We start from the raw sequence: 13,763 nt of genomic DNA, 5'->3' as shown, positions 1-13,763 counted from the left end.
CATTTCTTTTTCACATCTTTTAAGCAGCTTCCAGCCTTATTGAGCCACCTACCTGGATTTTTAGTGAAAGTACCAATTATTGCTTTTGTTACTGCTCTGATTATAAAGTTGCACAGGTTTTAAGAAGTCATCTTCAACATCTTTTTCCATAAGTCCTGTGACATTTAGGGTACAGCTTTACAGGATGTGGAGTTTTTGGTAAAACAGATACCATGTTGTCACAGAAATGGCTGCTCATGTTCATGTATGACACATGGGAAAGACCATTGGGAAATAATTAAGGATCAATATTGTGAAACTGAAGAAGGAAACCTCATTTAAAATGGAACCATGGGAATGGATAAAGAAGATGTGGTTTATATATACAATGGAATACTACTTGGCAATGAGAAATCGGGCCATTTGCAGCAACCTGGATGGAACTGGAGGGTATTATGCTAAGTGAAATAAGCCAGGCAGAGAAAGACAGATACCATATGTTTTCATTCATATATGGATCTTGAGAAACTTAACAGAAGACCATTGAGGAGGGGAAGGGGGAAAAAAAGTTACAGAAAGGGAGGGAGGCAAACCATAAGAGACTCTTAAGGACTGAGAACAAACTAAGGGTAGATGGGGGGTGGGGCAGAGGGGAAAGTAGGTGATGGGCAGGGAGGAGAGCACTTGTTGGGATGAGCACTGGATGTTGTATGGAAACCAATTTGATAATAAAGTATATTTAAAAATAAAAATAATTAAAAAAATAAAATGGAACCATGGGGCCAGAAGGGGACACCCCCTCCCATCACCCAACCAGAGTCCAAAGATTTGAGGACTAACATTCCACTACTATACTTGCTGGGAGTGGTGGCCTTCGGCTGGGGCAGGGACATCCCACACGGAGGATGCTTATGTTCTGTCACGGCAGGCACACGTGTGGCTTATGCGGGACCTTCAAAGCCTCTCAGATGTGTTCTCCATGGCTCTGTTGGCCCCTCACGTCCTCTCTGGACTCCTGGCAAGAGCAGCTCCATGACGCATGCGGCCCTGGGCTGGCGCCTGAGAGCACCCAGTAGATGGCCTTTTCCTAGAGAGTAATGGGTCTGACCTTTCAAGATACAAAATCCCTTCACTGAGTATTTGCACAGAACATTTTATGGACTCTAAATGGGTCTCCCAATGCTAAGATGCCTGGTCCCTGCCGGACTTACTATAGTCCGTCCGTGTTCATTTAATCGCTAGATTTGATTTTCTTAGTTCAAACTGACGAGTAAACCAGGTGAGACAGTTTCTACCAAAGACAGATTAAAGTCCAGCCTCCACAGCACGCCGTATTTGGGCCCCCAAGCAAGGCCTCTTGCTTGTCTGTCTCTACTCTCGCAGATGCTGTGTCCGGGCTCCAGCAGTGGGGCGGTTTCCTGTGTGGCCGGTGGGTGTTTCTGATGAAGTTGAGTTGCAAGTAACCCGTAGGAGGCTGCAAAGGAACTCTGGCCCTCTGTAGGGCACAGTGCTCATCCTCGCCGTGGTCTGGGTCAGACCCGAAGCCATTTTCTAGCTGATTTTATTTTCTTTTACTTTGATCTTTATTATAAAGTACTGAAGAAGTGCCAGCGCGCTGAGAGGTATTTTTTGTAACATGGCAGAATACGACGAATTTCCTAATCTGGATGAACTCTAACAGTAAAACTATGCAAGCCATCCGTGCTCCCTTAGGATTCTTAAAAGGGCCTAATTTCTACTCACATTTTTCTTCTTTTATCACATTTTTTTTCTTCCTCTTGGGTATTTTTCATTCCTTGTTCAACGTTAGAATCACTTGGTGAGATTTTGACAGAATACCAGCACTTGGGCCCCCTCCGTACATTTGCATCAGAATGCGAGTACTTTGAAATCATTTCCTCAGGTAATTCTGGGTTAGCCAGGATTGAGAACCAGTGCCCCAAATTAAAAACTTGAATTTGTCAAGCTTACAACACGATGCACCTATGTAAACATGGTATTCCTCCTCGGGAGCTTGTAGAGGCCGTGTGCTGGGGGCTCTGGGGTCATGGGTGGCAGCTCTAGAAACCGTGTGAGAGATGATGGGGTGTCAGCTTGTGCGGGGGGTTCCTAAGAGAATGTCTGAGCCGTTTGCAAGACAGCCTCCCTGCTTTGCCCTGCTTGCGTGCTTCTGGGGTGGGGGCTTGAGAGAGTGCTGACGGAGACCGGAGGGGTTAGGGCAGGCCGAGCCAGCGTCCTCCCCCAGAGCCCTGCTGACCTGGATCTGTCTTTCCTAGCTGTGTGACCTCGGGAAAGTCACTCACTCTCCAGGCTTTTCGGTTGCCTCCGTAAACAAGAGATAGCGTGTGTAAAATGCGTGTCGTAATACCAGGCACCACCCTGCTGCCGGTTTTAGGGTTTCAGATGTAGAGAGCAGCCTGGACCCTGGAATGCTCAAATCCTCCATGAGCCACCTACAACTTCATGCAGATCCCCAGGGATGGTCCGGGGAAATAATGTTTATTACTCACTGGGGCTTTGACCCCCAAATACCTCTTTGTTGGAATGGACTGTGGTCTGAACTCTGATAAGCTTCCGGAATTCCCTTCTGCTCCTTTGATTTAAGAGCAGGCAAAGTGGGGGGCGCCTGGGTGGCTCAGTGAATCATCCGACTTTAGCTCAGGTCATGATCTCATGGTCCATGAGCTCGAGCCACATATCAGGTTCTCTGCTGTCAACTGTCATGGAGCCTGATTCAGATCTTCTGTCTTCCTTTCTCTGCCCCTCCCCAGCTCACACATAAGCTTTCTCTCTCTTTCTCTCTCTCTCTCTCTCTCTCTCTCTCTCTCTCTCTCAAAAACAAACATTAAAAAAAAGAGCAAGAGCAGGCAAAATAGCTTCCTTGTCTCCTTTTTCCTACCCTTTCCCCTACCCTCCCCACCCCAGCCCTGTCCTTCTGGCCCTTGTCACCAACTGTGCAAGTGGAGGTGGCTTCTGGGGACCAGCTTGTTCTGGGATGTGGCAGAAGTTCAGCTCCTCCTTGTCCCCCTGATGTCACTCTGAGGCCAGACTGCCCTTATCCTAAGCAGCGGAAAGACAGGAGAGAGAAGTGTAAACAGGGTTGTCCCAGGAAGGGGATTTCCTAAACACCACTCTTCCTCCCTCGGAAAGCTCTTCCCCACCTCCCCCTGCCACCCACTGCCCATTTCTCAGGAGCAAAGGCGGACAGGATTCAGAACGCGTGGGAAGGAGGACACGGTGATTGCGATTCTTCCTCTTCCTCCATATGCTACATCTTGGGCGTCTGAGGCTCTAAACTCCCTTCTGTTGTCTCCTCCAAGCTTCGGGAAATGACAGTACAAGAGTGTGGTAGTCTTGTTGAAAAGTCAAATCAAACGTGGTGAAGACAGAGCTAATTTATCTTCTTTCTTTCTTCCCATCTGTTCCACTTCTCTTGCTCATGGCTAAAGAGGGGGCCTGCTGAAATGCTGAAAGAGAAACTCCTGCCCTCTGGGTCCCGTGTCACACAGCTAGTCATTTGTCAAACCCTGTTCCTTTCCACAAAACGTTCCTGCACCTGGCTTTTCCAGTCCCTCCCTGCTTTGAGAAGTTCTGTCCGAACTCAGAGATCTTCTGACTAGAGTGTCCTAACCTCTTCACTTCATTCATTCATTCATTCATTCACCACTTATCAACTGTCTTGTGGTTGACTTCGCCACTGCTCCAGACTTTGTCGGAAGATTCCAAAAAATGAGACAACCCAACCCTGCCACTCTGCTTAGCTTACACCCTGGTCGGAGAACACTTGCAAAGAAATTATTACACTGTAGTCTGACTTGCTTTTTGTAATAAAAGAAGAGATAAAGGAATATGAAAGGCCTCACACAGAATCCAGGCCATGAAAGGTAAGTATAAGTTCACTAGACAGAGAGCATGAAGGCACGTGCCGTGTCAGAGAGTTGAGAATGGCACGGTCATGGTGATCAGCTGAGCTCTGATATGGAACATAGATGTGGGGGGAAGTCAAACCCTAGAAGTGGTTTGGAAGCCGAATTTGGAACTTAAGTCTATAGGAATGAAAGACACAAGGGTGGTTTGTAACCAGATGAGTAACGTGATCAGCCTTGCTATTGCCGAGGGATACTTACACACAGAAGGCAGAGAGCAGATCGGAGGGGGCATCCAGCGGCCAAGAGCGAGGTCCCAACCAAAGGAGGCAATGGACGAAGTTCCATCAGGAGCACGAGTGAGCTTCCTGTCCCCAGCTCTGCTGCTCTAGAGCAGATGCTTTCTTTCACGGTGTTACTCCTGTTTTCTCTGAGACCCTCTCCATGCATTGCCCGTAGCAACCGAAACATTTTGTTCCACAGAACTGAGAATTCAACTCTGCTCAAAAATGGAAGGAATGAAATGACTATGGTGTAAGTTCAATGAGGACGGTAACAGTATTTTTCCTTCTACGTGTCCCCAAAATGTTCACAGTACTGGTGTGAAAGAGGGGCTCAAGAAATCTTAGTTGAGCTAGACTCACCCCAAAGGCAATATGAAAGCTGTATTCGTTTCCTGTGACTGATGCAACCCATTAACATAAATTAGGTAGCTTCAAACAACAGAAATGCAGTGTCACGGTTGTGGAGGCTGGTAATCTGAAATCAAGGTGGCAGCAAGGCCACACTCTGAAGGCTCTAGAGGAGGCTGCTTCCTTGCCTCTTCCGGCTTCTAGCGGTTGCCAGAAGCGCTTGGTGATGCGTGGCTTGTACACGCGTCACCCTGGCCTCTGCCTTCACTGCCATGTGGCCTTCTTCCCCGTGTCTCTGGATCTAAATTTCTCTCCTATAAGGACACCAGTCATTGGAGTAGCACCTACCATAGTCTAGTGTGACCTCACCTTTCTTGATCACATTCATAAAGTTATTTCCAAGTAAGGTCATGTTCATAGGTGCCAGGGATTAGGGCTTGGACATCTTTTTTTTTTTTTTTTTTTTGGCAGGGAGCGAGCAATTCATGCATAACAAAGGATGTGGTGTGTGCCATTGTTCTGTCTCTAGCAGCTTGAACCTTCTCTCTAGGGACTCCTACACCGGCAGGTTGTCCCCAGGGCAGCTCTAGAACGTCAAATAATTGTACCACATAGTCGGCATGCTCTTTTAAAAAAATTAGACTCATCCGTTCTTCAAACGTTTGGGAACCTACTATGTGCCTGGCCCTGTTCCAGGATCTAGATATGCAGAGGGGAATAAGCCAGGCCTGGGCTCTGCCCTGATGAAATTATTTGTGTTTTAAACTTGCCAAGGGGGTAACAAACTCCGTTGGCAATTACGGGACTAAAAAGTTTTGGGTTTTTTTTTTTTAGGAATGAAAATTAATCATTCTTTTGCCAAGAGTTGCTAAGACTCACAACTGGGAGAATGTTATTTCTCCTTATCTACACCTTATCTACAAGGGCTTCCGGCAAAAATGTGAACCCCACTTGAGGTGCCCCAAGTCCGAGCACAGTGGGATGCCGGGCCAGGCCACGAGGCCAGGGGGCTCAGGCGGAGCCAGAGTGCAGTGAGCTGCCTGGAGCTCCTTTCTGAGGGCTGAGGGCCAAGTTACAGGCATTTACATGTGGCCTCCCCAGGAGTCAGGCCACACCAAGTCCTCCTGAATCACTTCGGTGACCTTTGGAACCCCCGCAGCGATGCCCCCTAAGAGCTAGTTGTGGGCCAGTGAGCGCTGGACGGCGCAGGGAGGAAACCGTATTTAGCGCTCAGGGAATTACCTCCAGCGCTGCTGTCCATCAGTCTTTGTGCCTTCGGACTTGACACACCACTTGCTTCCCTTCCTGCAGGCTGCAGGGCACTCACGGGTACGGGGCGTCGGTGGGCCCATGTGTGTGACTCGGAGGTGTGGCGTCATAAGCCACGTTGTCCATAACCATCAGCTTCATTGTGGGGGCTGTGGGCTTTTGTTTTTTAAGTGAACTCTGTGGCCAACGTGGGGCCTGAACTCCCCACCCCGAGATCAAGAGTCGTATCTCTGCCGACTGGGCCAGCCAGGCGCCCCTATGAGCTTTATTGTAATAAAGGTGACGCTTCACTCTCCGTCTACCAAACCCTGGGTCCACTTCAGTTAGATACAAGATTAATTAGAAGGCAGGGACGCCAATGATTAGGGTCCCCTCAAATCCTTACATTCCAAAGGACAGGAGGAAGAGAGGGAAGCTCTCTGCTTCTAAGAAAACTATAATGAGACAGAGAAAAATGTAATTGTTCCCATATTTAGCTTGCAAAAAAAAAATGCAGAATAGAATATGTATGAATTCAAGGAAATAGAAATAAAGATAATCGTGAGGTACATTTCTCAGTACTAAAGGAAAACCAAGGTAAGTAATTACTTACGAAAAATGGGGTTAGATAAGAAGACCGGAGATGAGATTAAAATGGTGAAGCAGGAACTTCAACAGGTATTTGTGATTTGGGGCGGGGGTGGGGGGGAAGAGAGGAGTGGTGGGGGCAGTTATGAAAATGAGAAGAAAACACAATAAAATGCCAAGGCATTTGTGCATTCAGCAGATATCCATCGAATACCTATTGCGTGCCAGGCATTTTGCTAGGTGAATAAGAAACACTGTCACCACCTTTCTCAGTGGAAATTCCAGTGAGAAAAACAGTATTAAACACTAACTTTATTTATGTGATTAGAATTTTGGTTAGTATATGACAGAACCACAGGGGGGTTATGTGTAGCTAGTGTGGAGGGAGCATATAGAGCAGGGGCCTAACCTGGTCAAGGGGAGGGTGAGGAAACAGCACTGTGTTACACGTCTGGTGTTGTGTAATCTGAAGTACAAAAAAAATTCACGTTTCTGGAGTGTTATTGTTTTAGGTGTTTATGTCCAACAGAATCATTTTCACATTTCTCTGAAAAGTCAGTATGCTTTGCAACAAACAATTTGGGGACAACTGGAAATCCACAGGCAAAAGAATGTGGTAGCATCACTTCCTCACATCATACACAAAAAATTAACCCAAAGTGGGTCATAGAACCTAAGTGTAAGTTAAAACTGTAACACTCTTGGGATATATTAGAGGAGTAAATCTTCATAATCTTGAGTTAGGCAAAGCCTTCTAATGACACAAAAGCACGACTGACAGAAAGAAAAAAATTAATCAGACTTTGTCAAAATGAAAAACTTGTACCACAGAGGATACTATCAAAAACTGAAAAGGACACCCAGAGGATGGGAAAAAAAAAACCAGTTTTTGCCAAACATATATCGGATAAGGGATTGCATCCAGAATATATAAAAAATTCTCACAACTTAATAAAAGGCAAAAATCCAGTCTAAAAAGGGGGCAAAGGATTTGAACAAACACTCATGAGGATAGGTAAATGGGCAATGGGAGCATGAAAAGATTCCCAACATTATTTATCATTAGAGAATGCAAATCAAAACCACAATGAGATCTCATGTGTGCTAGGATGGCTATAATGAAAAAAAGACATGATCACAGGTGTTGGTGAGGGTGTGGAGAAACCCTCAGACACTGCTGGTGGGAATGCAAAATGGCGCAGGCAACTTGGAAAATGGTCTGGTAATTCCTCAAAAGTTTAATGTAAGGTTACCATGTGGCCCTGCAATTCTACTCCAGGTATCTTCCCCAAATAAATGCAAGGTCCACAATAACTCGTACATGAATGTTCAGAGCACCCATATTCATACTATCCCAAAAGCGAGAAAAAACAAATGTCCATCAACTAAATGGATAAAATGTAGCCACTCCATACAATGGAGTATTATCTGGAAATAAAAAGAATGAAGGACTGCTTCATGCTAAAATGCTGAAAACACTTTGTTGAGTGAACGAAGCCAGCCGCAAAAGACAACATATTGCTATTCCATTTTAATGAATTATCTGGAATAGGCAAATCGGCTGAGACAGAATGTAATTCAGCGGTTGCCTGAGGCAGGGTAAGGGCAGGAAATGGGGACTGACCGCTGGTGCACTTGTGAATATGGAGTTCTTTTGGGGTTATAAAAATGTCCTCAAATTGATTGGGGTGATGGTTGCACAACTGTGACTAAAGCCATTGAATTGTACACTTTAAGTGGATAGATTGTATGGTATATAAATTAAATCTTGATAAAGCTATTATTCTAAAAGTAAATATGTTTGATATATTCAAAATCTAATCTCCCTGCTTCCTTCCTCTCCCTCCCTTCCTCCCATCATTCCTTCCTTCCTTCCTTCCTTCCTTCCTTCCTTCCTTCCATCACCAAATTCATACACCTGAGATGGAATATGTTTAATCCATGGAATGAAGTATAATTATATTTTCAATTGGGTGATAAGAAATGATAGAAAACCAAAAATGAAACATTCTTTTAATTTGTGGAGCTACAAAGAATATCTGAGGTGTAAGCAAGTCTCTTTAATGAGATTTATTCTTTTTTTCATTCAAAACATATTTATGGAACATTTATTAAACATTTGAGAACTGTACTAGGTGCTATTTTATGATTTCAAAGCAACACGCACGTGAGTGTATTTTTCATAGCATGCACCTGAGACCAAGTTTCCCATGTTTTATAATAACCAGTCTGCCAAGGCTACAACTCCCTCCTTTCTAGCAAGTAGTTTACAAGAGCTGACTTTGGTCTATCACAAATTGCTTAAAAAGATTAAACACACAGTCACATTTGGACATCTCTTGACATTTACAGAAATGCAAAAACTTTCTTAGAAAATTCATGAAATTGCCACATGTCTTGAACAGTGAGTTTGTTTGACAGCAGTCTTGGGAATCTTAGAGTCACCGGAATGGGGTGTGGAGAAGCCAAGTTTGCCCCCTGGGGTGCCTCTCTCCCCAGGGACTTGCAGAATTGCTGTGGTTTAGAGACAGCTGGAAGCTTGACCCAGTTGGGACCGGTAGCCGATGCCAGTCCGATGGCCTCTGGAGAAACTGGCGGATTCTGAAATTGCTGTCAGGAGTCTCAGGTCTACCGAGGTCAAAACAGAACCCAGCTCTCCATAAGTCGATCCAGACCTTAGGTCAGTGTGACCTCTAAGTGCTGAGGCCCCACCCGGATCCCCTGAACCTGCATCTCTGGAAGTAGGCCAGATGATGCTTACAACCCCGGTAAGTTTGCAAATGGCCATGATGCCATGTGGATTACCAAATTCTCTTTAAAAGTAAAAAGAGTTGGGGCTCTATGATCAGGACTCTTCGCGGCTAGAAAGAATTCCCTGAGCCTGTTCTAATTTATGCTTAGTTCTTCAGAATTTAATTGAATTGGGTTCTGGAGATTAGAAATTGGGTGGGGAAAGTAGCCGTTCATCTCCTCTTTAATGTAAGGACCCTTCCTTTCATTTACCTTCGGTATTTTCATGTCCATCCACTTATCTTCCCCCTGGAATGAGCAGTGAAGTAGCAACATAATCCAGGAGAAAAGTGTCTATATGTACTCAGATTTTACTCCGATGGAACAAAACACATTTCGAGAAAGAATTTTCCTGGGGAAAATAATGTAACTTTAAAAGAAAAATCAAAGGGAAAAAATTGTAGCCAAATAATTAAGCCACTAAAACATATGCATTATTTTGGGGAAAAGTTTTTTTCTCCATTTAGTGAAATTTCTTTATTATTCACCAACACTCACGACTCCAAAAGTATCTTACTCTCATTCATCTATTCAAGATTATTAACTACACTTTGTCAGGCAAATAACTGAAGTTTTATTCTGCAACTTGAAGAATTTAAGGATAAGTGAGGGAAATAATGGTAGAGCAGGAAAGACAAGTGTTAAGACTGTGTACATGTTTTCACTCTCTTGATTTTGATGACCCACTTTTAACTTAATCTTCTAGGGATATCTATCTTCTAGGGATCCCTCCTTCAGGAAGGTGGGCGTCACTCAGTTCATTAGATCGCCATCCTTTCAGGAGAAAGGAAACTTTTGAACAACGGATGCCTGTTTCAACAGCCACTGCCAATGTTCTGAAAGCACCAATTTACTTTCAGCCATATAACAAAGGCCGATTTGCCTTCTTTCTAATTGATTCGATGGCTTGCTGGCACTTTTAAAACACATTACGTCAATCCTCAGACATCTTTTGTGATGGTAAGTAGTGATCTTTTGCTCTGGTGATTCCAGGCACAGAGATGCTGCCAGCCTTCTCGAATCACAGTGTTGACACTTCTCAAGGCAAACACTATATATATATAAGGGCTTCGTCATCCTGAGACTCGATGTGCTGTCTCTCCCGGACAGAAGTCTCTTTTGTAAATGTGCCCCAACTCACTGTTAATGCAATCATATGTGCATGTGACTCCAGTCATTTGAAAGCGCATTGATCCTTTGTCTCACAAGATTTCCTACAGCAAATCTAGAAGACTAAGAACATTTCAACTCAGGCCCAGTGGCTCTTCTTAGGAGTTTCCGAAGAACGTAGGTCCCTGAGGTGGCACTTTGACCAAACTGTTTCCTAATTAAATGGCTAATTGGTTAGTGACTGGGATTTGGTCCCAGCTTGGGTCCCTACCCCAGCTTGGGATTTTCCTCAGGATTCTGGGTCACTCAGGGTCCACTTTGCTGGTGCTCAACCAGACTTGCTCCAGAACTACTGGTGCATAGAACTTATGCTTAATGTGCTACCATTCCAAGCAGTGAACTGAGATTTCTGCAAACATGTCCACATGTCCTCAGCAAGATGCGTAATGACTGTATCAGACTGTGATGACAGGTCAGGTACTGCTACAGCCAACACGCTGGGGACCCAGAGCATGGCAGGTGATCCATCAGGCCACCCACACATGCAGGGCCTGCCATGTGCAAGGCTCCATGTTGTGACAGACTGGGAGAAATCTCACAGAAGCCCAGGGCTACAGCAGGCTTTCCTCCTCAAGGCGAGGGAGACGTTTTTGTGCACTCAAGACCTTGGGAGGGCACCCACATCTTCCACCTTGTTCTTTGAGTTCTTCAATCCTTAGTAATTTTGATTGGCGATCCAAGCTAAGATATGCCCTCCCCGGGACTTGGCATAGAATGAAAAAGAGTCACAAACAGAAGACAGCTATTGATTTTATGGGGATTTCCTTCTTCTGGGATGGAAGAAGCAGTACAGGGTTGTGGCCATAGACCCCAAGGATGGCTCCTGGGTGTGGACACGACACAGACAAGGCCCTGCTTTGTGCAAGGCAGGACACAGGAAGGTCCAAGACTCCATGCAATATCCACTGTCTGCCGCGGGGGCAGGCTCCTGCTCACTTCATCCGAGTAGCTGCATGAGAACAATGCAGAAAGGGACAGACCGTTGAGCCAGTGAAAAGCTGGGGTTTTCCTTATCTCCAGAAGAAATAAAGTTTGGGGTTTTTGGTGGTTTTTTTTTAAGGAAGTAGGGACTTTTGGGGCACCTAGGTGGCTCAGTTAAGCATCCAATTCTTGGTTTCGGCTCAGGTCATATCCCGAGGTTCGTGGGTTCCAGCCTCGTGTCGGGCTCTGTGCTGACAGCCAAAACCTGCTTCGGATTCTGTGTCTCCCTCTCTCTGCCCCTCCCCTGGTCACACTCTCTCTCTCAAAAATTAACATTAAAGAAAAAAAAATTTTTTTAAAGAAGTAGGGACTTTTATGTATGGAATCATCCAAGAGCAGTATATTTACAATTTTTGTGGCCTCGATTGTGTTAATGAAGCTGTTATTCAAATAGAAAATGAAAACCATTGCACTGTGGAGCATACTTGGCTGAGTGGGGACAACGATAGCAGCGTCTATGCAAACAGTCGGAGTAGAATCAAGACCAGAACACAGCTGCTCGGCTGGACAGACGGAGCTGAGTCAACCTCTCCCTTCAGCATGCACATCACCCTGGACCAGGACCCATTGTTGGGCAGGGGAGCAATGCCTGCCACGTTGCACATGATGTTGTAGACATCCACGGACCTGATTGGAGCGGCTCTGAAGTTGGATTTGAAATCTGAAAGGGAAAGGCAAGCAAACAAGTTGTCACAGCCACTCCCTGGGCAGAAAGGGGCTGAGTCACAATACGGAGGAATGACACTCAGGCTCCAGGCAGCTTTGGGACCGGAAATCAGCTCTGCTAATGGGGCGTGGCCAAGTCACTGTGACCTTGGAAGGAGATGTGGAAGGGGTAGAGCTTACAAGAGGATGTCGCTTCCTATGGCTCATGGAGATGAGTTTCTTTAAAAGACAAGTCAGCAGACTGTCCTTGTGCATAACTGTGGTGCCTTTCTGACAAGAGCCATCCTGGGGGGGGGGGCAGCGGGGCATCTCCATTTTTCCTGCTCATTTCTGCAGAGCACTGGAGAGCAGGTGTGGTCGCAGAAGGTTGACTGTCTTGCTGAGCTCCCAAAACCCAATTACACGGTATGCTTATCTTCCAGAACATCTATCTAGCAGGGACTGGTTGGACAGGGGGCCCCATAGCCAGCCACTCAAGAATTTTTGTTTCTCATTTTCCTGCCCCGCTGAGGTCCCAGGGCTTAATGGAATGTGAAACTGTATGGTTTCCTCTGCGCTAGCTAACTCAGAAGCAACAGTTTCTTAAGCAATGGTTTCTTAAAAAGCTCGGAAGATCAACTCAACGTTCTGTGGGAGCCTCTCCCCGGCAGATAAAATACCCTAGCTGAGTGGAAAGCAAGCAAACTGGTATAGGGGTTCGGGACCCACGCGAAGCCTCCGAGAGCACTAATGGAGAAGAGTATTGTGCTTCCACCCAGAGGCGGCACCAAACTCCAGCAGGGACACGGGAATGTGAAGGGTAGGGCTGGCCCTTCGCAGCATGGTAAGTATAGAGGGATTTCAGTGGAGAGTGCACCTTCTCCACAGGAGGCAAACGGGATGCTGAATGTTCAAAGAGTGAGCGTATGAGTTCAGTAATGTACAGAGCAGTTTCCCTTTCGGGCCCCAAACCAGAGCTACACTGAGGTTGAATGCAAGAAGGAGATTTCATCCATCAGTAAAGGCCTCTCTGCATGAGCTTTTAAACCACGCAAGACTTGGAAAAGGAATGGGTCGTACGGGGGCTGTGAAGCCAAGCTTCCTACCTTAGAAAATAGTCCTTTATAATTGCTGTGCTAAAATGATCCCACATACTGTATTTAAAAAGCGAACAAACACCAATGGCAACATAGTCCAGAAGTGCCAACAGCAAATCCTGCTCTTATGTTAACCCTGAAATTACAGATACAGAAAGAAGTTCTATTCAGAAAACTCTGCCACAGAGTATGCTAGAGCCAGGGCAACTTCCCCGGTGATGGCTTTTGCTCACTTGGGAGAATTAATGTTGACTTCGGTATATAAGGTTAATAGGCTCTACAATCAGCCCACAGCCACTTACTAGCTGGAGAAGCTCTGGAAATGGGTGTGGAAGTGGTATGTAAACCATTGTTCCAGGAACGTTCTGTATGCTCAATAAATGGTAGTCGTTACTATTGGTAAACATGTAAACACCCGGCAAGGGCAAGCTATGGATTGGAAATATGCACCCAGTACATTACTTGGAGAGTTCACTTTACTTTTGGGGCAGAAAGGATAAGGGATAAGGTAGCATCACCTCATGGTAAAAACTAGTTAAAATCCAGAGCCTCCCTGGAGGGCAGGATCAGGACTGCCCCAGAATCCCAGCCCTTCTTAGTATCAAGGCAATTACAGGTGGGTGTCTGGTTAGATGTCCCCAGAGAAGAATCAGCTGAAGTATGAGAAATCAATGGAAAGGTTGTCCCAGTGATGTGGAAACAACTCCCCTCCCTCCTTCCAGCTTGCCAGGGGCCTGGATGTGATGGCCACACTGCCCCACCGCATG

At 45.7% G+C, this 13,763-nt stretch overlaps 1 protein-coding gene across 1 annotated transcript in view; it reads right to left on the bottom strand.

Moving 5' to 3' along the window:
* Nucleotides 1-11,709: 11,709 nt before the first annotated feature.
* ENPP6 (ectonucleotide pyrophosphatase/phosphodiesterase 6) overlaps nucleotides 11,710-13,763 on the bottom strand; it is a 117,118-nt gene continuing 115,064 nt past the window's right edge. Inside the window, exon 8 of the mRNA XM_047090434.1 lies at nucleotides 11,710-11,915. Within this exon, the coding sequence (XP_046946390.1) occupies nucleotides 11,710-11,915 (206 nt within the window). The remainder of the gene's footprint in view (nucleotides 11,916-13,763) is intronic.

This window comes from Lynx rufus, unplaced genomic scaffold, assembly GCF_022079265.1.
Source record: "Lynx rufus isolate CCGP_SWC_20201006 ecotype Redwood Valley unplaced genomic scaffold, mLynRuf1.p SCAF_3, whole genome shotgun sequence".
Lineage (NCBI taxonomy): Eukaryota > Metazoa > Chordata > Mammalia > Carnivora > Felidae > Lynx > Lynx rufus.
The sequence above is the reverse complement of the archived record's forward strand: the minus strand, read 5'-3'. Positions and strand labels throughout refer to the sequence as shown.